Genomic DNA, 24853 nt, shown 5'->3' with positions numbered 1-24853 from the left:
GTCGCTCAAGAAATTCAGCACGCCACCTATAAACATCTCCCACAAATACTACAAGTCGCTCAAGAAATTCAGCACGCCACCTATGAACATCTTCCAATACTACAAGTCGCTCAAGAAATTCAGCATGCCACCTATGACCATCTTGCACAAATACTACATGTCGGTCAAGAAATTCTGCACGCCACCTATGAACATCTCTAACAAATACTACAAGTCGCTCAAGAAATTCAGCACGCCACCTATAAACATCTTCCAATACTACAAGTCGCTCAAGAAATTCAGCATGCCACCTATGACCATCTCGCACAAATACTACATGTCGGTCAAGAAATTCTGCACGCCACCTATGAACATCTCCCACAAATACTACAAGTCGCTCAAGAAATTCAGCACGCCACCTATGACCATCTCGCACAAATACTACATGTCGGTCAAGAAATTCTGCACGCCACCTATGAACATCTCCAACAAATACTACATGTCGCTCAAGAAATTCAGCACGCCACCTATGAACATCTCCCACAAATACTACAAGTCGTTCAAGAATTTCAGCACGCCACCTATGAACATCTCCCACAAATACTACAAGTTGCTCAAGAAATTCAGCACACCACGTATGAACATCTCGCACAAATACTACAAGTTGTTTAAAAATTTGGCAGGCCACGTATGAACATCTCCCAGAAATACTACAAGTCGCTCAAGATTCAGCACGCCACCTATGAACATCTCGCACAAATACTACAAGTCGCTCAAGAAATTCAGCACGCCACCTATGAAAATCTCCCACAAATACCACAAGTCGTTCAAGAAATTCAGCACGCCACGTATGAACATCTCCCACAAATACTACAAGTCGTTCAAGAAATTCAGCACGCCACCTATGAACATCTCACAAATACTACAAGTCACTCAAGAAATTCAGCACGCCACCTATGAACATCTCCCACAAATAATACAAGTTGTTCAAGACATTCAGCACGCCACGTATGATCATCCCCTTGAAATACTACAAGTCTTCAACAAATTCAGCACGTCACCTATGAACATCTCACAAATACTACAAGTCGCTCAAGAAAATCAGCACTCCAGGTATTAATATCTTGCACAAATACTACAAGTCGCTCAAGCAATTCAGCGTGTCACCTATGAACATCTTGCATGGTGGCTTGGTGAGTCTGACTTCTGTCTTGACAAGTCACTCAAGATAAAATAATCGGATCTAACAGACAGAGCAGGTGCTGAGTGACTCGTCTGTTAACTTGACTGACCTCGATACGTTGCTCTCAAATAATGAGAACCTGATGCACGAGGAACAGTGCTGTCCAACATTCCCAGTTTTTGGTTGGCGACTTCACTTTCGGGACTCACACAATCTCTGCCTATGGCCTTGCTGCAGCCGCAGCAGCAGCAACAAAAACAGGTAGTATATTAGCTGCGCTCTGGAAAAACAGTGCTAAAGTGTTGTCCCAGATAAGCGTGTTAAGTCTGCCCAGGCTTATTAGTGACCACGTGTTCTGAATATGCCTTTAAAACAAAAAACTCCATTAAAGTGGAAAGAGTCGTGGCTGTTTGTGCAGACAGCACAGTCTAATCTGGAACGACTCTTTTTATTAACTGGTCAAACTGAGTAAATAAATACTTATAAGTGTTGATTTGATATCAGTGTTAATCTTAAAAGGTCAGGGCATATTTTCATACATTTTTGTGCCAAAATTCAGCCTCTAGACCAAAAGTTGTTTCTTTGTTTTCACTTGTATATTACAAATAATCCCCTTTCATAAATTAAACATGATACTTATTAAATGTTGTTTAAGATAAGTTAAACAATTATTGAAATGCAGTAAACATTCTATGAAATAATTATCTGCATTTATTTTAAATAAGAATATCTATAAACTACAATTTACCACCTGTCCAGGTTTTCAGTATTTACAGATATGCAACTGGAGTGATGATATGCCCTGAAGATATTTATTAATTATACTCCCTGTTAATTGGGGTATAATGGAATCCCCTTGGACGGACGTCTATCTGTCTGTCTTTCCATCTGTCTGTGGGCGTTCACTTAACGATTCAACGTTCAGCTTTCAAACTTTCAGGTATTGTTCCTTCTCATATGAGGTTGTGAATGTACATTGTATCATTCTACACTAAAAATTACAAAACTGAGACATTCTATAACATCATGCTACATATTCTGACTTGCGGCATTGGGGTATAATCTGCATCACAATTATTACAAATTCTTGTTTGACTAGACAGCAATGACACTTTTTTAGCTGAGTATTTTTATACGGATTAGAAGATGTTGTTTTCCATTTCCCATTCTCTTAATGATTCTAGTATGTCAGTTGTCAGTTAATGGCATAAGTATATGCACTTAGTTAATCCAGGAAAACGATAACTTAATGACCACACTTCTACGACTAAAATGCATTTTTATTTGTGAAGAAGTATATAAAAAATTGATTAAAATCCTGGATTTTCTTGTTTTTGCGATTCTTGCAGGACCCCATGCAGTCACACATCTGTACACAGCGGACAACAACGGGCTCTCTGGTCAGCTGGGCCGTTACAGGACCCCATGCAGTCACACATCTGTACACAGCGGACAACAACAGGCTCTCTGGTCAGCTGGGCCTGGACGCCCGGGGACAAATCCTTGGTATAGGCGGTGAGCTCTTGGGCCAGGAATTTGGGGCAAAGCTGAATGAGTCCTACCCCAAGGGTACATCCAGTCTAACAATGGGGCTCCAAACTTCCCTTCTCAGGGGCAGATATAACCTCATCTACAAGGTAGATTGTAATACAAAGAGTTTCACAGTCATTCAAATAATTTTTGGTAAAGTACGGATTTTGTCTTTTTTTTCTGCTACTTGAGGCCTGAAACTATGGATGCATTTTGATACCATGGTGTATGTTGTCCATTCTTTTGCGATGTGTATGTGTACGTCTGTCAACTTTTTGTCAAGAGACATTGCCTCCTAAAGTACTGGAGAGAATTAAATGAAATCTCCCAGAAATGTTCCTCATTTTTTTCTTCTTTTTTGAAACTGCATAGCCAAGAGGTTTAATATTTAGTTTGCTAAAATTGTTACCAAATTATGTCTCAAGGGTCAATACTGGCTAAGCTCTGGGATTTCCCAGTATTACATATACATATATAGGGACAGCCAAAATCTTTGTTTGAAACTTCAAAGCCCAGGTGTTTCATATTTGGTATGGAACATGATCTATAGGTCCCCTACATAGTTTATTTTATTAATAAACTTGGTCCTAGTGGTCATTGACTGATCCTGGTAAAACCGTCATAAAAACGTTGTGTTAAACAGCAAAGTCCCGTGGGTTTATATTTGGTCCATGTAACTGATGTCATTTCTGAATGCATTGAATACATTTCTGGGATTTGTTAAGATATTTCTATCTGTTCATAGGGCCCTTATCATCACAAGTTTGGCCCAGCAAATGATGTTCCTCAACTGCAACACAGCCACTGCATCTTAACAGGTAAGTCCCAGTAATACACAGGCACTACCTCTCAACAGGTAAGTCCCATTAATACACAGGCACTACATCTGAACAGGTAAGTCCCAGTAATACGCAGGCACTACCTCTGAACAGGTAAGTCCCAGTAATACGCAGGCACTACCTCTGAACAGGTAAGTCCCAGTAATACACAGGCACTCCCTCTCAACAGGTAAGTCCCAGTAATACGCAGGCACTACCTCTCAACAGGTAAGTCCCAGTAATACATAGGCACTACCTTTCAACAGGTAAGTCCCAGTTATAAAGTCCCAGTAATACACAGGCACTACATCTCAGCAGGTAAGTCCCAGTAATAGTTTGTCTCATCACTTTTGGAATGGGGCTGGGACTTTTTGTATTCGAGAAAAACTGTCTTTTTATTTTTCCCCGCCATAGGAGGAGGGATATGGTTTTGACGTCCGTCCGTACGTCTTTCCATCTGTCCGGCACTGTTGTGTCTGGGGCCATATCTTGAAAAATGCTTTGGCGGATTTGATTCGTTGAAATTTGGTATGAGTATATATATGGATAAGAGGATGATGCACGTCAAATGGCATTGTACACCATCTGTTAATAACGGAGTTAAGTTCCTGTGTACCTTGAAAAAAAATGCTTTTTAATATAAGCTTAGAGCTTTATCTCCATTAACACATGAGCCAGAGCCATGAAACTTGCCATAGTTGGTCTCAATCATCTGAGGGTGATTCACATTCAACACCCATAATCCTAGGGGCTAAGGTCATGGCCCTTTGTATCTTGAAAAAATGCTTTTCAATTTAAGCATAAATCTTTATCTCCATTAACACATGAGCCAGAGCCATGAAACTTGCCATAGTTGGTCTCAATCATCTGGGGGTGCTTCACATTCAACATTCATAATCCTAGGGGTCAAGGTGAAGGTTACACATCGTGGTTAAAGGTCACAAATTTTATGAATTATTCATTATTTAGTCATTCTTTTACTATGCATTAATGGATTCTGTAATAACTGTCCATAGTTAATTGATTCATGAAAAATATGCTATCTGCATTTTATTGTCTGCAAACCCATCACAGGTACAAATGAGTTAAAAAAATAATTAACAAAAGGCACAACCCTTCACTTATACCTTTTATTTTAGTTCTACACCCATTCATAAACAAAATTTATTTGGCAGGGGATATCAATTCAACAAATTTACTTGGCTTAAGTAAAATTGAGAAATTGGTGTTGTGGTAGTTTTTGGTAACAAATACTTTAATATTGAGGATACAAGTGTGTTAAATATTCCATTTTCTATGGATCAACTTGTAGAGCTGAATAGGAAAATAAAATGGAAATGGCATATATTTTTTCCTTGCTTTGGAAACCTTCACTTGTTAATTTTATTCAGTCATTTTAGAAAAATGTATACTTTGTTACATTTGGAATGTGGCCGAACAACAGCCCCAAATAAATATAAATTAAAAACTGAGGTAATTCCCCTTATCATTGGAAAAGGAATCACTGCTGATCACCTAGCACGAGTTCCCGTCTTAAAATGCCTCGTTCTTAGAAAACTTGTCTTAATGCATGTGCTGCTTTAAGCCTCACCCTAGATTAGCCTGTGCATTCCGCACAGGCTAGTACGGGACGACATTATCCACTTTTTTTGCACTTTTTTGCTTTTTTTGTTTCAGGTAGTCTCTTCTTTATGAAAATCCTGTCTTGTTAAAAAATTTGTCCCTGATTAGCCTGCGCCGACTGCACATGCATTAAGCCAAATTTTCCCTAAATGCTGCTTTTATAAACTTAAGTCTTTTGTTGCAATCAAGTTTAACAAATTGGTAAAACCCAAATGCTAACTGGGTTTTCTGCACTTCAATTAATTGACCAGACTATCTTATTTCAATTTGAGGGTTAAACGTGAAACTAAGGCATCTTCAATACAATACAAGAGTTTCACACATTACACTCAAATTATGGGTTATATTGACCAACAAAAGCTTTATTTAAAAAATGGCAATAATATGCAAATTATTTGTAGGTACCAATCAAAACTTATTCTTTAACTCTTTGCAAAATCATGTTCCATATCAAATGTAATGATCATAATGAAACAGTCATTTCTATAAAAAGGGGTCAATGTTTTTTGTACAATGGGTTTTATACTTTTGGGGATCTGAATAGCAACTTTAATAGCCAATAATGTGATTGAAATTGTTATTATATGCAAGTGATAGTAGTAGTATAAGAAGCTTTGTATCGACTACATCAGGAATTGATTTCCCCAATTGCTATAGACCCCAGAAAACTTGTTAGTGATATGTGATACATATGAACACATTTTTAGATCTGTTTTAAGCTTACTCTATAAAGCATTTATTGTGATAACACTATGTTAAGTATTGTGCTGTACTGCGTGGTCAACTTTTGGCTCGTTACCACTCTAGAGGCCTAATTTGTTAATCCAATCTTGATGAAACTTGGCAAGAAGTATATATTGATGCCACCACAGGGGCAACATATATGACTTTATCTTGATACAACTTAGTGGGTATGCTTATATTGACAATATGTATGCCAATTTGGAGTTCAGGTTATGTGCTAAGTCAAATTGTAGAACTCCACTCCAGATGCCACATTTATGACTCAATTTGATGAAACTTGGTCAAAATGTTTATCTTTTAATTTTTGAGGCTAAGTTTCTTTCAATGTAACATTCATCCAAAAACTAGGTCACCAGGTACAATATATAAAAACCTTCTTTTCACTTTAGAACTCACATTAATAACTCATTCTTGGTGAAACGTGGTCATAATGATAATCTTGAATGCTTGACATTGGATTCACATCATGTGCATTCAAAAACTAGGTCACTAGTTCAAATGTTCTTAATATCTTGTTACCACTCTAGATAACTTTATTGACATTTAATCTTCATAAAACTTCATTTGAATGATTTTTGTATTTTGTCTAGACCAAGTTTGAAATCGGGTCACATCTTTCTATTAACAAGTTAAAAAAGTTAAATCATAAACCACTCTAGAAGCCATATGTATTGACTCAATCATGTTCAAACTGGGTCAGAATGTTTATCTTTACAATATCAAGGCCATTTTCGAAACTTCAAGTCTTCTACCAAAGTTTTAAGTTGAACTAACGTAAGTCTTCAGGGTCATCCTGACCCTCTTGTTTCAATAAGCAAGAAGGATATATTGGATTGCTTTCAATTAAGGAACTTATTGATGTTTTTAAAGATAATTTTTGCATTAAAGAAATATGCTGTGTGTTGTGTTGCTCAGTGTACTTAAAATACTTATGGTGTTTAATTTTAAAACAAAATGTATGTTTTCTACTCATTCTATGTTCAAAGGTCCTCAGTCTCTCTTGCAACAACAAAGCTGAAGTTGAAGTGTGAAAGAGAGAAAGAGTTGACATGAAATTGCTGCTTCAGCCTTAATTGGAACATCAGCAGCACCAGCAACAACAACACTTAAAATTCAGCAATCAACAGTTCGATTGACGAAGGCTTTCAAATGTATGAGACTTGAGAAAATTAAATTGGAGATTCACCTTTGGTGAATGTTTTTTTTAATATTTGAGCGGATAATAACAATTGAGGCTTGAACATGTGCTTAAAGTGTCGTCCACGCAGGCTAATCTGGGTTAACACTTGTAGCTGTAATGGTATTTGTTTGTATAAAGGAAGTCTTTTTGGCAAAAATCTAGCTAAGGCGGATTGTCGTCAGTGATTAGCCTGTGAGAACTGCATAGGCTAACTTGAGACAATACTCTACATACATTTAATTTATGCTTTCCGGTGGTTTAAAGAGAAATATCAGTGAAATAAAACTGGTATTTCACTGTTTTAAACAGTGAAAAATAACAGTGAAAAAAATCGATATTTTTCAGTTTTACGGTGAAATGACGTCATTTTTTCGACTAAATGACGTCATAAATACAGCGAAATTATCAAGCTTATCTCTTTATCAATATTAATAAGCAGTGAAAAAAGCATTAAATAAAAAGAAAATGTGTTGGATTTGATGGAATATATATTTTAATTCACTTGTGATCATAAAAAATGAATATTTTCACTACCGCAGCCTGGCTGCGCCACTTGTGAAAATATTATTGTATATGATCACTCGTGAAATAAAATCGATATTCCATCGAATCCAACAAATATCCTCTATACATTTAACCCCATTTTCATGGAGTGAGGCTCAATTTTGTGAATATTCATATACATGTGGCATTATGATTCTGTCCATGTGACCTTTTCATAGCTCGATGAACCAAATGCATCTACAAATTATAAACTCATTTATTTGTATTACCATTTTATTGTTCCATTCCCTTGTTGCGAAATTACATCATTATTTTGTGCCAACCTTTACACAGCAAATATGACGTTACCGTTGGCATTTACCGGAACCCGAGCAGTGTAGGTTATGTTTGGGAGGCGGTTGGTTGACTTTTTAACTTCCATAATGACTGTTTCTTTTCATTTGTCTATGGCAAAATGACGCATTAAATGATGCCATTAAACAAAAATGAAACCAGATACAATAGCGAGTTAGATAATTTTGATATTTCAGCCTATGTTAACTAAAAGTCTTTGTTTTGTAATTATAAGGGTTTAATAGTATTTAAAAATTATTTACTATGGGTAAAAATGTGGCGTCTTTTAGTGGTTTGCCTTTAACATTCTATCTGCTCTATATTTCAAAACATTGGATCATCATAATAATTGGTGATAATATTTTTTATCATCATCTCTCGTCCAAGTTTTGTTAGCAGCCAGATCGACTTTAGCACTTTCAACATATGTTTTTGTTTAATGAACACAATTTGACCAAATCAAACTTGTCTGCCATTGCACTCACAATCACTGTAACACAGTTTTCTAAACAGGCGTATGTTGTTGGCATTCTCGTTGTTTATTTATTTGGATTATGAACTGAGTGAAAAAATAAGCCCTGTCTAAGCATAAATACCATAATAATTTATGCACTTGGCGTAATTTTCTTGACAATTTACATATCTTTCGGTGTACTGCTCACATTGCAAAAACTTTGCAATGCTTTGTAGAGTTTATGCCCTGTGTCTAACTTCATGTCAAATGGTGACTTGCCTACTTAAAATGACCTTGTTGAGATGAATAGGATAATCTCGTGCTGATGCAACTGTTTCACATTGTTTCTATTTTATTTTACAGGAAAAACTGTCAATTTACAAAGCACCCTTCCCTGAAAATCTGGCCAAGCTAATACACAATGTGAATGCATCAACGTGATCCTTCAGAGAAACAGGATTCCAGGCCGAATGTCAAACCGTCTGGGCTCCAGCAGCAGCCTCAGCCGTGGGGGTCAGGTTCATGATGCACCTATGCTCTCAATGCTCTATGAACATCATAATCTCACAGCAACAGTGGATAACATGACCTTCAAGTTGGGGATGGTAATGCATGATAATTTTATTAAAACCCACAAACCAAGTCTTAGAGAGGATGTATTTGAGTCAATTTTCTGTTAGTTGGTTAGTTAGATGGGCGTTTTGTCTGCATATTATGTAAAACAATTTTATCAAACCACATCTACATTTCTCAAGGGAAATGATTCTTCAGTTGTGTAAACCCCATGAAGTCTGGGTTTGATTGGTAGATGGTCATCTTGTGACAAAGCCCTTACTTATCATTGGCCAAGTAACTTTTGCACAAGTTCAAATTAATATCTTTGTATCTCACCACACATGGGAATTCAGAGGCTGTGTAACTTATATTCTTTTCAAGGTTATTAACTGGCATTGTGCCCACAGTTGTGTGAATATTTTTGTTAATAAAAAAGAAAGCATAAAGCATTTGCATCACTTGTAATCAATAATGTTTGATGAAGGAACAATCATTTTGCAATATGACAAATATTCCAGAATATATTTGTCTTTTGACGGATTTTGCAGAGCAGCGATTTGTCTTCCACGTTTGAGCTACCTTTTTGCCACGGTGTGTTGTCCACTCAACATGGATTGTTTTAATAAAACAAATGGAGTTGTAGAAGATATTTGCTGATTCCTGTGTATGATCATAATTGTATATGACACAATACATCAACAACACTCACGCATATGAACGGTAGCTTATACAAGTATTCATGCACAAATTTAAGGATCATTTTCTTTATAATGTTCATTCATTATCAAAAATTCGTTTCCAAACATATTTTTATGCCCCCCTTCGAAGAAGAGGGGGTATATTGCTTTGCTCATGTCGGTCGGTCTGTCGGTCGGTCTGTAGGTCGGTCCGTCCACCAGGTGGTTGTCAGACGATAACTCAAGAACGCTTGGGCCTAGGATCATGAAACTTCATAGGTACATTGCTCATGACTCGCAGATGACCCCTATTGATTTTGAGGTCACTAGGTCAAAGGTCAAGGTCACGGTGACCAGAAATAGTAAAATGGTTTCCGGATGATAACTCAAGAACGCTTTCGCCTAGGATCATGAAACTTCATAGGTAGATTGATCATGACTTGCAGATTACCCCTATTGATTTTGAGGTCACAAGGTCAAAGGTCAAGGTCACGGTGACCCGAAATAGTAAAATGATTTTCGGATGATAACTCAAGAACGCTTTTGCCTAGGATCATGACACTTTATAGGTACATTGATCGTGACCCGCAGATGACCCCTATTGATTTTCAGGTCACTAGGTCAAAGGTCAAGGTCACAGTGACAAAAATTGTATTCACACAATGGCTGCCACTACAACGGACAGCCCATATGGGGGGCATGCATGTTTTACAAACAGCCCTTGTAACATATTGATATATTGACTATGCTTTGATTTATTGTTTGATTTAATCACTTTTCCTCTCTTTTACTTACCAGGTTGAGGGTCTCCCAAATCCACCCAGTGCCTTGCGATGAAAACCTCCAACGGGACTGTGACCTTGCCCTTGGACTCACCTAATGGTCAGGTTCAAGGTCACATGGGCTTAGATAGTCACTGCAGTAAAAAAGTGTATGGTTTTAAAGGTACTTGTTCACAGATTTCATGAGTAGTTTGATTGACCAGACTGACATAACTAAAGCACATTTAAAGTGGCTACATATACATATATAAAAAAAACATACAAACATATAACTACAAAGAATACCAATTTTTGCAGTATGGTATTGCGAATTGCTTTTACTGCTTTTAATACAAAATAATAGTAATAATCTCAGTTAAAAACCCAAAAGAAGGCAGTTTTTATAATTTTCTTTCTTAATTTTGTATATTTATTACTTTAGGTTATTCCATAAACTGTGTTGTTGTGGTTTAATAATGTTTGAAAAATGATATGGATAACTCGATGACCAAGTTATATTATATTGTTCCATCTGTATTTGTAAACAAAATGACTGCAGAACAGGGCATCACTACGTTAATGTATTAACATTTACCTTTAAATTTGTATTTTTTTACAATTTTGTATTTTTATACGGGTGGTGCGGTAGTCAAGTGGTAACACACTGGTCTACCAATCCAGAGGTCCCCGTTTCAATTCCTGGCCGGGGCACTGGAAATTTCAGAAGTGCTTCAAGTGTTTCCCACTAGAGATGTACTGGTATGAAACCCAGGTGATTCTTGCGTGTATCGGTTCTATACACTGAGCACGTAAAAGAACCAAGGGATCTATTCGCAAAGAGCTAGGGTATTGCACCCGGATTCCTTGTATCTCAATACTGTCTCTTCTGCTTGCTGTCTATTCAGCAAAAACAAAGGACCCCATTGGAAATAAGTGTTTGCACTTTCATGGGTTATCCTTGACTGCAAGGTCAAAAGAAATACACATACACATTTGTCAAAATGACTAAAAAAGGGCATCAACAGAAACATGTTCATTTAAATATTGCTCAATCACTGACAGTAAGAACAATACTTAAAAATATTGCTCCATTGTTTTACTGTAAACGAATTGACTACAGAACAGGAATATATCTTTAAACATTTCCCTTAAAATATTTTTTATAATTTTCAGTAAAGAAGATGACTTCACAACATGACATCCGAGACTGCAGGGACGAAATGACTCACGTCAGCAGAGGAAGCCAAGACACAATACGAAAATTTCCAGTGGCTTACCTGCTTGTATGGGTTTATTTTAAACCTAATTATTATATGATTTAGTTAGGTAATTATATATATTTATATAGTTTAAATATAGATTTGATATTATTCACTGAAGTAAAAATATGAAAACAATTATTACAATATTTTTGTTCAACATCAGCCAGCCAGTAAATTGTTTGTTTCTAAAAAATGCAAATGTGTGTCGAATATCAATAGGACATTACGTTTGTCATAAATCAATTTAAAATATTAAATTAATCTACAACAGTGCACACAATCTGACACTTTTTTTCCACCATACTTTTTGTCAGTTTGTAAGGATGCAATTAAAAAGAGTGTGTATCCGACTTTGCATCAGACCCCTATTAGAAGTAGAGCCCTGCCTATAAAGAGACTAATCCAGTACCGACCTGTGCACATGTCTATTGCAATAAACAAGCTGTCATAATTGCACTTGTCTTTGGCGTATTCTCAGATGAGTCACTATATCAATGTATTCAAGGTTAATTTTTTACCTTAAAAAATAACAGTGTGTAAATGTAAAACCCTGTAAATTCAAGTGATTTCAAAATAAAACACATGCAAATGACTTTTAAACTGTCCTCACGTTAGTTTCTGTTTTTGTACTGAACATAAAAAAGTGTTGCATTTGGTAAATCTTCATAAATGTATAACACTTTTTCTAGAACAAGTATATTTAAACCATTTCTTGTTAACCCGCCACGTGTATTTTATGCCCCTTCAAAGAAGAGGGGGTATATTATTTTGCGGGATGTTTGCCGGTCTGTCGTTCGTGTGTTGGTAGACCAGTTGATTTCCTATAACTAACTCGTCAACGAATTGATCTATTGGCTTCATACTTCACATATGCATTGGTCTTGGACAGTAGATGACCTCTATTGAAATTGGGGTCTCTTGTTCAAAGGTCAAGGTCACTGTCACAATAAGTGTGAAAATGATCTGATCCATAACTCGTCAGCAAATTGACCAATAGGCTTGATACTTCACATATACATTTGCCTGGGACAGTAGATGACCTCTATTGAAAATGGGGTCGCTAGGTCAAAGGTCACAGTCACAATACGTGTGAAAATCCTTTCTGATCAATAACTCGTCAACAAATTGACCTATTGGCTCGATACTTCACATGTACACTGACCATGGACGGTAGATGTGCCCTATTGAAATTGGGGTCACTAGGTTAAAGGTCAAAGTCACTGTCACAATAAGTGTGAGAATCGTTTCCAATTAATAACAAATTTACCAATTGACTTGAGACCTCACATGTACATCGGTCTTAGACAGTAAACGATGTCTATTGAAATTTGGATCACTAGTTCAAAGGTCAAGGTCACTGTGACATTAAGTGTTAAATTGGTATCAATTTGATATGTCATCAAAGGATTGAGTGATGGGTGTCAAGGCTCTGTTTTGGGAGGCATCTGTCTCAGACCGCGGAGATCTTGTTTTTATTTAAACATTCTTAAAATAAAGTTTGGTGATAAACCAAAATGAACTAATGTTCTCTCTCTCTATTGATTTTAGCTTCAATGCATTGAATGCATTCACAGTTTCAACACGCTTTACAACTCTAGAACATCGTGGGCACAAGGTGGGCTTTAGTTAAATCTTTTGACATTACCTTGTTAATATGATAGGTCGAGGCACTGACAGGCGTTTTGTCGGGTTGAAATCAGTTGGGTTTGTCATTGAAAATGCTAGTATTGCCTTGAAATTGTTTTGTTTGATGCATGATTTACTTTTATTCCAGAAAACCTGGGTAGCAGAGTAATTAGTATGTCCCAGGAGCATTTGCTGTCATCGTCTCCAGATTATGAGATCCCCATGCTCCACAACCCTCAGTCTATGAACAGCATGCAGAGGGAACCTTGGGTTAGTTTTCTTTTTTCATGGCCTCACTTTCAGAGATTGGTGGGTGCATGTAGATTTAACCTTGTGTGTCAATACATCTTTCAATCCAGCTGTGGATTTTTTTGGTCGTGTGTGATCTAAAACAGTATTGCTCCTTATGTGATAAAACCAGGCATATTTACAATCATGTGAACTTGCCTTCTTGTTTATTATACCCCCACAAACGAAGTTTAGGGGGTATATAGGATGATCTAGTCTGTCGGTCGGTCTGTATTAAGTGTCCGCTTTCTTATTCAAATTGTTTTCATCCAATCTTCACCAAACTTGGTCAGATGATGTCTAGGTCAAGTTCGAATATGGGTCATGCCAGGTCAAAACTAGGTCACGGGGTCACTTAGAGCGTTTTAAAAATTGAGAATGGTGTCTAGTATGTTTTTAAAATTGAGCATGGTGTCCGCTCTCTTATTCAAGTAGTTTTCTTTTTTTTATTCCATTTTTAGCTCGACTATTATATATGAAATATATATAGTGGAGCTATCCTACTCAACCCTTCGTCGTTAGCATGCAAATGTTAACGTTTTTGTACTACCCCAATTATTTTGATTGTCCCTTGACTTATTGCTTTCATATTGTGCATACTTGTTTACCAACATGACCCCTACCTATTAACAAGAGCAGACAACTGTATCAAGCTGTTTGACAGAATTATGGCCCCTTTTATAATTAGATAATTGAACAATTTGCTTAAATTGGCATAGCTTCTTTATTTATGATCAGATTTTATTAATACTTTGACAAAACAACACTTACCTGAATACCACAACGGAGTCCACCCAAACAAAACTCCACGCCCCAACCCAGAATCCCTGCCCCCTCCCACCTTCCCCCCCCACCTCCCCCCCCACCTCCCCCCCCCCCCCCACCCCCCCCCCCAAAAAAAAATTATTTGTTTTTCCTTATTTTTACTTTTGAAAGATCATCTTATAAATGACCACATTATAGCCCCCTCACACCCCCCTACCGCCCCCCCAAAAAAAATTTTTTTTTTCTTTTATTTTTTTGAAAGATCGTCTAATAAATGACCCCACCCCACATTATTCCCCCCTCTCAACCCCCCTACCCCACCGAATTTTTTTATTTATTTTTTTATTTTTGAAAGATCGTCTAATAAATTATTGAATCTGAACAATTTCCCCAAGATGGCTTACGTTATACTGTCAAGCACTGGAATAGTCGAGCGCGCTGTTCTCTGACAGCTCTTGTTTATTTCCTTCGTAAACATAATACACTTAGCATATAGCATAATACATAATATGTCAAATATACACACAATAAGTATGTTTGTTTCACAATGTATTACTATATAATGGTACATAGCATTTTTGAAGACTATGATTGTTGTAGATAAAGCATGTGTATTTTGCCTATTACATATTACTAGAAATACATACATTGAGCAAAATGTTTCACAATGTTTTTTATATTACTTGTGATACATAGCATCTATGAAGACAATAGTTGGTGTGAAATGAATATGTTTGAAATAGTTTCAAACAATATTTTAAAGTTTGCAAAAATGGTGTACACAGGTCATTAAAGGTTATAATACAAATATACAAAAAAGAAAGAAAAAAAGGGTGTTTGTTGCTTTAAGTAAGGTAGGTGTTCTTATGTAAGTGAGTATGTGTAAAGATGTTTTTAGGGTAGGTGTATAAATTGGACAAAACAAGTGCCCAGCGAGTATTAAATATATGTAGTTTGTTTTGTGTTGTTGGGATTAATTCCTGGAGTTAAATTCTAGTATTAAAAAATAGTATAAAAGTTTCTACTAGTGTGTTGTTTTCTCCTGTTTGCATTTAAAGATAAAATATTTAGCCAACAATATTATGAAGTTAATGACATGTGAATTGTTTGCATCAGCTAGGGTCAATTACAAAATGATAAAGTTGCATAATTTAGCTCCAAGTTTTCTAACCTTTCTAACTTGTAAATAAAGTTTTTTATATCCATCCAAAACTTTTGAATAGGATGACAATCCCAGAATAAGTGAAAATTTGTTTCTGTGTGCATATTATAAAAATCACATAATGCTGATGGAACGAGATTGCATTTATGGAGGAAAGAATTATTTGGTAAAATGTGCATGAGGTATTTATATTGGAAGTTTCTAAGTTTGGTGTCAATAGTTAATTTGATTGGTTGGTTGAAGATGGTTCTTTGGTTAATGTTTTGATTATTCAGAGTTTCTTTCCATTTATCAAATTGTTTGAATACTTCTGGTTTTTGTTTTAGTATAAGTGCTTTATATACCATTTTGCAAGCTTTTGTATTTTCTGTTATTTCGTAAATTTTCGTATTTCGTCAAAATCTGAAAAATGACCATTATTTGTAACGCGTGATGTTGCATCTTTATAAAATAGCATTACCCACTGTAAGGTATGCTCACTCAATCTGAAATGGCGAGGCATTTAAACATAAATCCATGTTCCAGACTGTCGAAGGCTTTGTTATATCGGAAAAAATAGGAGACCGTTTTCGTTACTTTCATCCATTAGTTCAATAATTTCATGCAAAAGTCTTACATTTTCGCCATTATATCTTCCTTTGATAAATCCTGTTTGATTTACACTGGTTATATTATTTAAATGAGGTTTTATACGATTGGCAATGGATTTTGTAGCTATTTTGTAATCAACGTTAAGAAGCGAGATGGGCCTCCAGTTATCGATCAAAAGGGTGTCCTTTCCGGTCTTAGGTAGTAAAGTAATTATGCTTTGTTTTTGCAATTCTGTTAGATTATTGGTGTCTATAGAATAGTTAAAAAAATTAACGACATATTGCTTAATATAATTCCAAAATATTTTGTAAAATTCTGCAGATATGCCATCTGATCCTGGACTTTTATTGTTTTTCATGTCTAGCAGTGCTTTAGCGCATTCATGCTCTGATAGGTATCTTTGTTCATTTTGCGTTTGTTCTGGGTTTATTTTTTTGCAGATATTGGTATGGAAAAGTTCATGATGTTTATATCTATATTGTTGTCTTTTTTATAAAGATTTTCATAAAATTTGGCAGTGTTTTAATATTTCGTTTTGATCACGTATACCGGCATTATTATTAGTTTTAAGTTGTTCAAGTAGTTTTCATCAGAGCTTCACCAAACTTTGTCAGAAGTTGTAGCTATATGATGTTTAGTTCAAGTTCGAACATGGGCCTTGCCAGGTCAAAAACTAGGTAACGGGGTCACTTAGTGCGTTTTAAACATTGAGCATGTGTGCGCTTTTTTTGTTAAGACAACATGCAAAATAACCTGTGTCAATGCGGCATGTGGGGGTATTTGTCACGTCCGTGACAAAGCTCTAGTATTGGTTCATTTATTTTATAGTAGTGAAGTTTTCAGTCAAAAGTAAAATGTGGTTGCATCGGTTGCCTTTTGCCTACCTCACACATACATCTCAGTTAAACTCTTCTCCAGCACGTTTTATTTGCTATTGGCTAGTTGGCCCTTTCTTATTGTTATAAATGATAAGGTGATATTTTTCCAATGGAAGAAATGTATGTTTCTCGAATATCAACCCATATTTCCTAATTGATGATGAGATTTATAGTTAGTTGGTAATAAAGTGGTTATGATTAACTTTTAATGTAACTCAATGTATAAAAGTGCTATTCTTGTTCTTGTTTATCATCGGTAACACACATACAATGAACAACTGACATTAACTGTTATGAATCTTTCTTTTTTCAGACGCCCATTGACGAAATCAAACCAGCAAATCAGAAGGACAGCCTGTTGCTACCGTTGTTATCATATTAACCCCATACCGAAGAAGCTCAGAGATATAAATGCTGTTTAAAATATGCTAGTCTCAACATACCCCGTGTCTGGTGTGAACATGTACAATTGAAGGTCTCTACATACCCCATGTCTGGTGTGAACATGTACAATCGAAGGTCTCTACATACCCCATGTCTGGTGTGAACATGTACAATTGAAGGTCTCTTCATACCCCATGTCTGGTGTGAACATGTACAATCGAAGGTCTCTACATACCCCATGTCTGGTGTGAACATGTACAATTGAAGGTCTCTTCATACCCCATGTCTGGTGTGAACATGTACAATTGAAGGTCTCTACATACCCCATGTCTGGTGTGAACATGTACAATTGAAGGTCTCTACAATACTCCATGTCTGGTGTGAAAATGTACAATTGAAGGTCTCTACATACCCCATGTCTGGTGAAAACATGTACAATTGAAGATCTCTACATTCCTCATGTCTGGTGTGAACATGTAAAATTGAAGGTCTCTCCATACCCCATGTATGGTGTGAACATGTACAATTGAATGTCTCATCTTTGAAATTGGGACACGTGGAAAATTAGTGACTTGATTCAGACAGAAATCGCATATTGACAAATCACAACAAAAAATGGAAAGCCAGACAGTCTTGTGGCCAGCAATGTTTTTATGTGACCATCCAAGTTGTGTTCAAAGAAAAACAATAGTTCATGTTTTATTGGAACTATGATGCTGTCAGTCATTTTATGGTGTAGGCTTTAAATAACTATATTTAAATATAATAAGATAAAGATTACTTGATAAAAGCAATAATGTAAAAAAGTATTTTAAGCGCAAAATTTACAAGTCTATCCAATTACTGTGTCTGTATTATGACATTTTATTTTGGAAATGTTAAGGAAAATTTAATGTTAGTAAATATATGTCTATGAATGTTGATTTTTACATTTGTCAAAGCTGTTTAAAGGATGCTGGTAACTTTAACAAAATTTAAAGAAATGCATCATTTTCATGTAATGAGACATGCTTCAGTTTTTTTGTGTCTTAACTTGTAATATAGAGGTGGTAGTTACAAAAATTGTTTAGCCAGATGGAGAATGTTTATGCTATGGCTTTGATACTCTAAAAGTGTGCCCATTGGTGTCAGGTTTTTATCAAGAATATTGTTTATTGTCTTACTATTTCTTGAAAATATTGATTAATTTTAGACAAAATCATTTAATCTTCCTTAAATTGTATATTCTGTATTTACGACCAGTTATTTATTTTTGTTTATTTTTTTATTTATTGGCATGAATATGATTTAAGAATGACTTTTGTGTTGCTTAAAATGCTTTGTTTGTTTTGAAACTGAGTATTTAAAAACGAAAATATGAGGTGTAGGAATAATGGCCAAAGTTATGATAATTATATTTTTTGTTTTTGTAAAGTTTAGTATGCTTTATATGTTTATGTATACATTTAGACGTCCAGATTAACTTGACCAATAATTCGTGATCACTGTATATATCGGTCAGTACATTTTTCACTTGTATATAGAGCGATTGCGAAATGATTGTATTTGCAATGTAAATCATGTGTTTATTGTTGCCATTTTGATTTTCGCTGTTAACATTTATTTGTATTAACAATTTTCATCATGTACATCTTTTAGGTGCCAGATAATTAAAAAAAAAACATCGCTTGTGGGAATGCTCATTTAAAACTTTCTTAATGATACAGAACAACACATTCTGAAGAGGCAAATATCCTTTAGACAATAGGAACATCTTGTTACTAGTAAATGTAATGCCTTTCACTAAATAAAATTAAGCAACTTTTGAAAGATTGGTTTAAATTTTTTTTGCATTATCTTAAGAAAAATTAATATATTCAACTTGGAAATCGGTCAATTGCAAATCAAGCGAGAGTGATGAATATTTGTACGCAAGATAAAGGGATGTTTTTGCTTGAAAAAAAGTGGTATCCCTTGTAAGATAATGATTCTGTTCATCTCTCAACATAAGAAGTGCATTAATACAGCTTTTAAAAATATGACACACTTAATACTCAGCCATCAGTTTGTATTAGGGTTTTGTGGAATACTTACTTAACTAATATACGTCTGTTCAATGAATTAATAGTTATGGTACAATATGATACTCCTTGTTAAAAAACATGTGTAATAAAAATATAATGGCATTTATTAGAAATCATAAAATTTAGTTTTCCATACAATGCTTTCAGTTTTGCAATTGCGACGATAAAGTAAATGTTCTGCTCAAAATGTCTGTCAAAGACATGTGTATATTGTAGCAATCATATTGTACTAGTATTTATATTATACATGATAATAATTGACTTATGGCTGATGATAGCGGCAGTTTACTAGTTGTGTAACAGTTTGTTTCACTCGATCATCAGACCATATTTCCTTAAACATTTGATTAGTTTATATTGAACATTAATTGAATGCATGAAACATTGTTGTGCTGTTGCTTAAGAGCTAAAAATAGCTTGATGTTTGTTAATTGTGTGAAATGTTTCAAATGAATCATATTGATACATAGAAAATAAAATTACATTTTGCGTTAATTTGAATGCATATCAAACAATTGTTACCATGCAAGCATGTTTGTATTGAACTTAATTGATACTTTGAGATGCAATTTTTACAATAATGTATAAATATTTTCATCTATTCCAAATGAACATTTTGCATTCTTAAATATAGGGTTTATATATACTTTATAGAAACTTATTAAATGCATTATATAAATTGATTGTGTACATCATATTGATTAAAGACTCTTATGTATTGCACAGTTGTGTGTGCATATGTCTGACTTATGTCTTCATAGTCCTTAAAGTTAAATTACTGTAAATAGTATCAGGGACCTATACAAACAATTGTTTGTATAGGTCCCTGATAGTATTTTAATATTGTTAAAATATTTATCTAAACTATAACAATAAATTACTGTAAATAGTATTTTAATAATGTTAAAATATTTATCTAAACTATAACCAGGTTATCTGTTAAATTAAGTGTCATACATTTGCATTGTCTAGCTAATTGAAGTGTTTATATTCTCGCCTACATGCAGTGTATGGTTTAGACAAAGCACATTACACAACTCATGTTGTTTTATCCATCATTACTAACCAGTGTTTAGTCCGTAGAGGTTAACGTATACTAAATATTTCGGTTGTGCAATGCTATGCTCTCTAAATAAATCAACACCATTTATTGATTTTTTATGTGGGCACTTAAATTCCCATGACTTTATTTGTGAATATTTCTTTGAATGTGCGGTAGGGAAAACATTGTTTGCTTGAAGGTTTAGAAACTTAATGTTGACATCTTGAAAGATGGCAGAAAACATTATACTGCAGAGTAGCTGTGAAAAGATGTATGTTGAACAATGTAAGACAGAACTGCACGCAAGATATGTCATGCATTCGATATGCATGAACTATCTTTTTTAATTAATTTGGATCGGAATTATCTTTAAGAAATGGTATGGTGATGAGGGTCTCTATTTGCAAAATGTTGCATTTATTTTGTGTACAAGTTAATTGCTTAATCATTGAATTTGTTATGGAAATAATATAGTTTATGTGACTTAAAGAGATATACATGTTTATGTTAGTGATGTGTTTTTGCTGATCCAAGTCTGTTCCTGCACACTATTTTAAGTAGATAACTACAAGTTATCTCATTTAAATGGGAATAGTATTGTACTGTGGAAAAGTGTTGCGAGTTCAAATAAAAATACTATGAACCATTGTATTAGTACTATATTGGCTCCCCTATTGAAACTATGGCACACATATTGATTTTGGCCTCTCCGTCTATTAGTTCGCCGTCATACTTTGGTCGACATTGGTTTACAGTTAATATCTTAAGAACTATTCCGTTAAGAGCTTTCAAATTTCACATTGTGATTGGCGTTCTTGGAGGTTTAGTATCGTTTGATTTTGGATTCCTCAGGTAAAGTATTAAGGTTGCAGGGGTCTCTTCGGTGAAAATGGTAACAATGACGGGATTTAGACTTGAGCACACCATCGTCTTTGCATTCAGTCAATACTTGATGTAACGTTTATAAGGAAATAGTTCAATGAGACATCACTCAGACGTATGCACACGTTTCCTCATGGTGACAGAGACGTTGTTGAGACGTCGTCACACATGATAATTTTACAAAATCATGCTGGTAAAGCTTTAAATTTGATAACTGCTGTGATGCAATTTGATGCTGACGAAGTCATGTCGTCAGAATATCTACATGCTATTGGTAAAAGCAAAATTTGCAAATGCAGACTACTCTCTGTTGATAACACAGTATTGTTTTCAATATATCAAATAACACAAATTTTAGGGAAAGACATTTATGAAAACCTATCGGTAAATGCCATTTGTCTTGTATTGTGAGACAGAACTACCTAAAAGTAGAGTGCCCATGATACATGTAGAAGGAAAATCGTTTAATTATCTAACCACACATGTGTGACGTATGCAAGTCAAAATAGTCTACGGACATTTGCCAGTTTGCTATAAACAACACAAGGTGAATTCACTTTTCTATCGGCAAGTATTGTGCTTAGATTTTCTATTTATAAGACGCAATAAGATTTGTACACGGGTCATGCAAAAATTGATCTTGTGCAATATGATCCCAACGTAGCTTCAGCCAGGCCTGCGCAATCGCACAGTCTTGTAAGAATATGAATACTGAATAAACTACTATGGAGTAATTACCAAACCTTGCGTGCCTTTTTTAAAGCGGAAAGCGTAGCCATTGATGGGAAAGTGCGCAGGCTTGGCTTGAGCTACTCTGGCCGCATATGCCATAAGACCGATTTTCGCATGACGCGGATGATACAGTGTTGTTTGAATATGTGGAAAAAACTGCGTCTCAAAGCCAAACAACTTATTTGGCATAGTAAATGTAAGTATAAATAAGAAACATATTTTTTCTATGCCAATAAGAATATATCTGGTGGTTACAAGGTAGAAATCGGTCTTTTTTGCGCTTTAAAACTTAAAAATAATCGCGTTTGTTGAAATGGACGTAAACGTCTAGAAATCCTACTTTCGGTTTGTTTTAAAAGTGGAACCGTTTGAACAATAATAAATTACTTGCTAACTAGGCTTTAGATTTAATGACAATGTTGCACATTTTCAAATTGCATCTATATGTATTGATTAACAAGTATTTCATTTATGGTCAGAGGCAAAGTGTGTGGCTTTAATCAACAATCAACAAACCATATGTTTTGATCACGAAGAAATACATAATAAACCATGTGAGGACACATGATGTGTTCTCACGAAGTAAAATAATAAAACAGTACTTAAACTTTTGTTTTAACTTTAAAAACATAGAACGTCTATTTTCTACCTTTATTTCTAAGTCAGGATTATTATTTTTAATTTCTGGTGTGGTTTTGTGTTGTTGTTTTTTGTTTCCTTGTTTTTTTTAGGGGAGGGGGGCAGTTGGAAACCCCACCTGTGCGGTATGGTGACAACCAACCAAACGCACATGCTGCCAAGAACGGGAATTGAACTGAGTGTGTGAATCAGAGTTTATTGACAGGTCCTACTGGCCTCTTCACGAGGTCTTTATAGTCCGACCTGCCCCTGTGACCTTTCAGGGGAGAAAGTTTAATTTTGAGCCAAAGTAGGTCAAATTTACCCCGCCTTTCCGGGTATTCGCCAAAGATATCATTTAGATCCAAATAGACCAGTGCACGGTACGGTGGCCAATGAGACCTTAATGTGCACTGGTAGATAGACAATCTTAAGACAAATTCATGTCTGATCGCAGCACCGCCAAGGGACTGCAGCACAAAGCTCCGCCTTTATGGCCCACTTGTCGTCACCGGCCGTCGTCTTCATCCCCGAGACAGTTTCCCCAGTGCGTTGAGCGTACTGATTACCGCCGTCCCGGGGTCCCTGTATAAGGCCACCCCCTCGATGTTCTAGTAGCTACTCCGAGCGCAAAAGTATCCCCAGGTCCGCCCCGTCTTTCCTCCACACTGGTGATCTTGCTGTCCCACTATCCCCGTCCCTCTACAGACAGGCCCTCTGGCAGGTCCGGGTCAGCGAGCTCTCGACGATAAACAGCGGGTGACAAGTCCGCTGCATCTTGGAGAAGACAGCAATCCCAGCAGTGTGGAAGACGTCCGGCTCGAGGGTGACGGACTCAGCTGGATTAGCAGAGTCACCCGCACAAGTGAGTAGATCTTCTGCGGGCGACTCTCGCCTCGGTCGCGACGCGCACGCTCCAGCTGCTGACCGAGTTTGACCGTTCCTACGGCGGTGACTGAATTTTAAATCATTTTTCTTTGTGTGTCTGCAGTGTTTTGTGCTGAATCAATGGCTTGTGTCTTGTGTCTGACGGGTTTGAAAATAACCAATTGCCATTACTTAAGGGAACGTGTGATATAGTAAAGTGCGTCTACTGTTTGTACAGCTGATTTGTATGTAATTGGTGATAGATACGGTTATCGCATTTGTTTTGTTGAATATATTGATGTTTGCAATTTGCTAAACGTGGCTTTGAAACACACGACAGAAAAATTGACGGTTTATGTCCCGAACAACTTTGCCCTTGAATTCTCTGTTATGGCAATACTATTGACAACAGTGATGTCATTTTCGACGTCTCCTGGATGGAATGCCAAAGAATCGAACAGGCTGCAGGTCAAGGTCGCTTTGTTGTTGTGGGCACTGATGCAGTTCTCTGTTTTGGAACAGCTTGATGCGCAGCGGAGATTTGACAGGACCTTCGCGGAAACGTCGATTGCAGTGCCAATGTGAACATATCCTTGGAAAACCGATTAACGTGTGCCTGAGAACGAGAACATGTCAAAACATCAACGAGCATTTGTAAAAGGATTTGTTTCTACATGTATGGATATGTTTTGACTGCGGCATCGTCGCTATCTACTGTCTTCTAGGCACTGGTCAGTTAATACATGTATCCTCAAATATAAATTCACGTGTTTTTTTCACGTAATGTGCCTGTTCCAACGCCGACCAGTTGCATATACATTCTGTATTTTTCAATATGAAACCGAGAAATAATAGTTTTATAAATATCTTAAAAATTTACTTATTACGCAACCTACCATTGGCTGCAGAGTACGGAACACCTTTCTTCTCAACCTCGCACAGAGTGAGTACATCGTTAGGAGTGCTACGCGTAATCCGTACCCACTGTCCGTACACCGGGTAGCTAGCTCAAACGTGTATGAAACGCCGATCTCTCCAGGATGAAACCCTTCACGAGATTGAAAGCCGGCCTCCGATAATCCGACGTAAAGATCGACGTCTATCACCTGAAATACGTGTATTACAACTGAAGACTTATCGGCCTTAGACTTAGAGGTCTCAGTGGTGTAGTGGATATGGTGTCCGCCTAGCGATCGGAAGGTCATGGGTTCGATTCCCACTATGGGAGCGTTCTTTAGATTACCCCTATAAACACCAAGTACTGGTTCTAGTCCCAGATAACGGACTCGAGAGCGTTTATTACTTTGATATCAACACGTCCAATAAACAGCTAATATTCAAACTATGGATAT

At 36.1% G+C, this 24853-nt stretch overlaps 1 protein-coding gene and 1 long non-coding RNA gene across 9 annotated transcripts; one reads left to right on the top strand and one right to left on the bottom strand.

Annotated features, from left to right (window-relative positions):
- Positions 1 to 21: 21 nt before the first annotated feature.
- Positions 22 to 843, bottom strand: LOC127865010 (uncharacterized). The gene is made up of 3 exons (XR_008042450.1): positions 720 to 843; positions 291 to 344; positions 22 to 131 (listed from the first exon to the last, which is right to left on the bottom strand). It is a non-coding gene; the product is annotated as an uncharacterized LOC127865010 (long non-coding RNA).
- LOC127864955 (uncharacterized) lies at positions 461 to 17760 on the top strand. Of its 8 annotated transcripts, none has more exons than XR_008042350.1 (9): positions 461 to 2102; positions 2512 to 2799; positions 3438 to 3510; positions 8712 to 8953; positions 10379 to 10525; positions 11515 to 11624; positions 13378 to 13499; positions 17227 to 17652; positions 17698 to 17760. XR_008042350.1 is itself a non-coding variant. In XM_052404850.1 (5 exons), exons 2-5 carry the CDS (start codon positions 11523 to 11525, stop codon positions 17293 to 17295), a joined length of 360 nt encoding a protein of 119 aa, XP_052260810.1. In that variant the 5' UTR covers positions 10550 to 11100; positions 11515 to 11522; the 3' UTR covers positions 17296 to 17690. The 8 variants fall into 8 exon arrangements, 2 of the variants coding, with proteins under 2 accessions (XP_052260810.1, XP_052260811.1); XR_008042353.1 differs by lacking the exon at positions 17698 to 17760 and having other exon boundaries at positions 17227 to 17564; positions 17609 to 17658; XR_008042349.1 differs by lacking the exon at positions 17698 to 17760 and having other exon boundaries at positions 17227 to 17691.
- Positions 17761 to 24853: the final 7093 nt, after the last annotated feature.

Source organism: Dreissena polymorpha, chromosome 1 (assembly GCF_020536995.1).
Source record: "Dreissena polymorpha isolate Duluth1 chromosome 1, UMN_Dpol_1.0, whole genome shotgun sequence".
Lineage (NCBI taxonomy): Eukaryota > Metazoa > Mollusca > Bivalvia > Myida > Dreissenidae > Dreissena > Dreissena polymorpha.
The sequence above is the reverse complement of the archived record's forward strand: the minus strand, read 5'-3'. Positions and strand labels throughout refer to the sequence as shown.

Bases quoted from the DNA above. Each gene is read 5' to 3' on its own strand.
- LOC127864955 (XM_052404850.1), top strand. From the start codon at position 11,523: ATGACTTCACAACATGACATCCGAGACTGCAGGGACGAAATGACTCAC. The intron at 11,625-13,151 runs GTATGGGTTTAT...TATTGATTTTAG, and splicing joins TTCCAGTGGCTTACCTGCTT to CTTCAATGCATTGAATGCAT. The intron at 13,500-17,226 runs GTTAGTTTTCTT...TTCTTTTTTCAG, and splicing joins GCATGCAGAGGGAACCTTGG to ACGCCCATTGACGAAATCAA.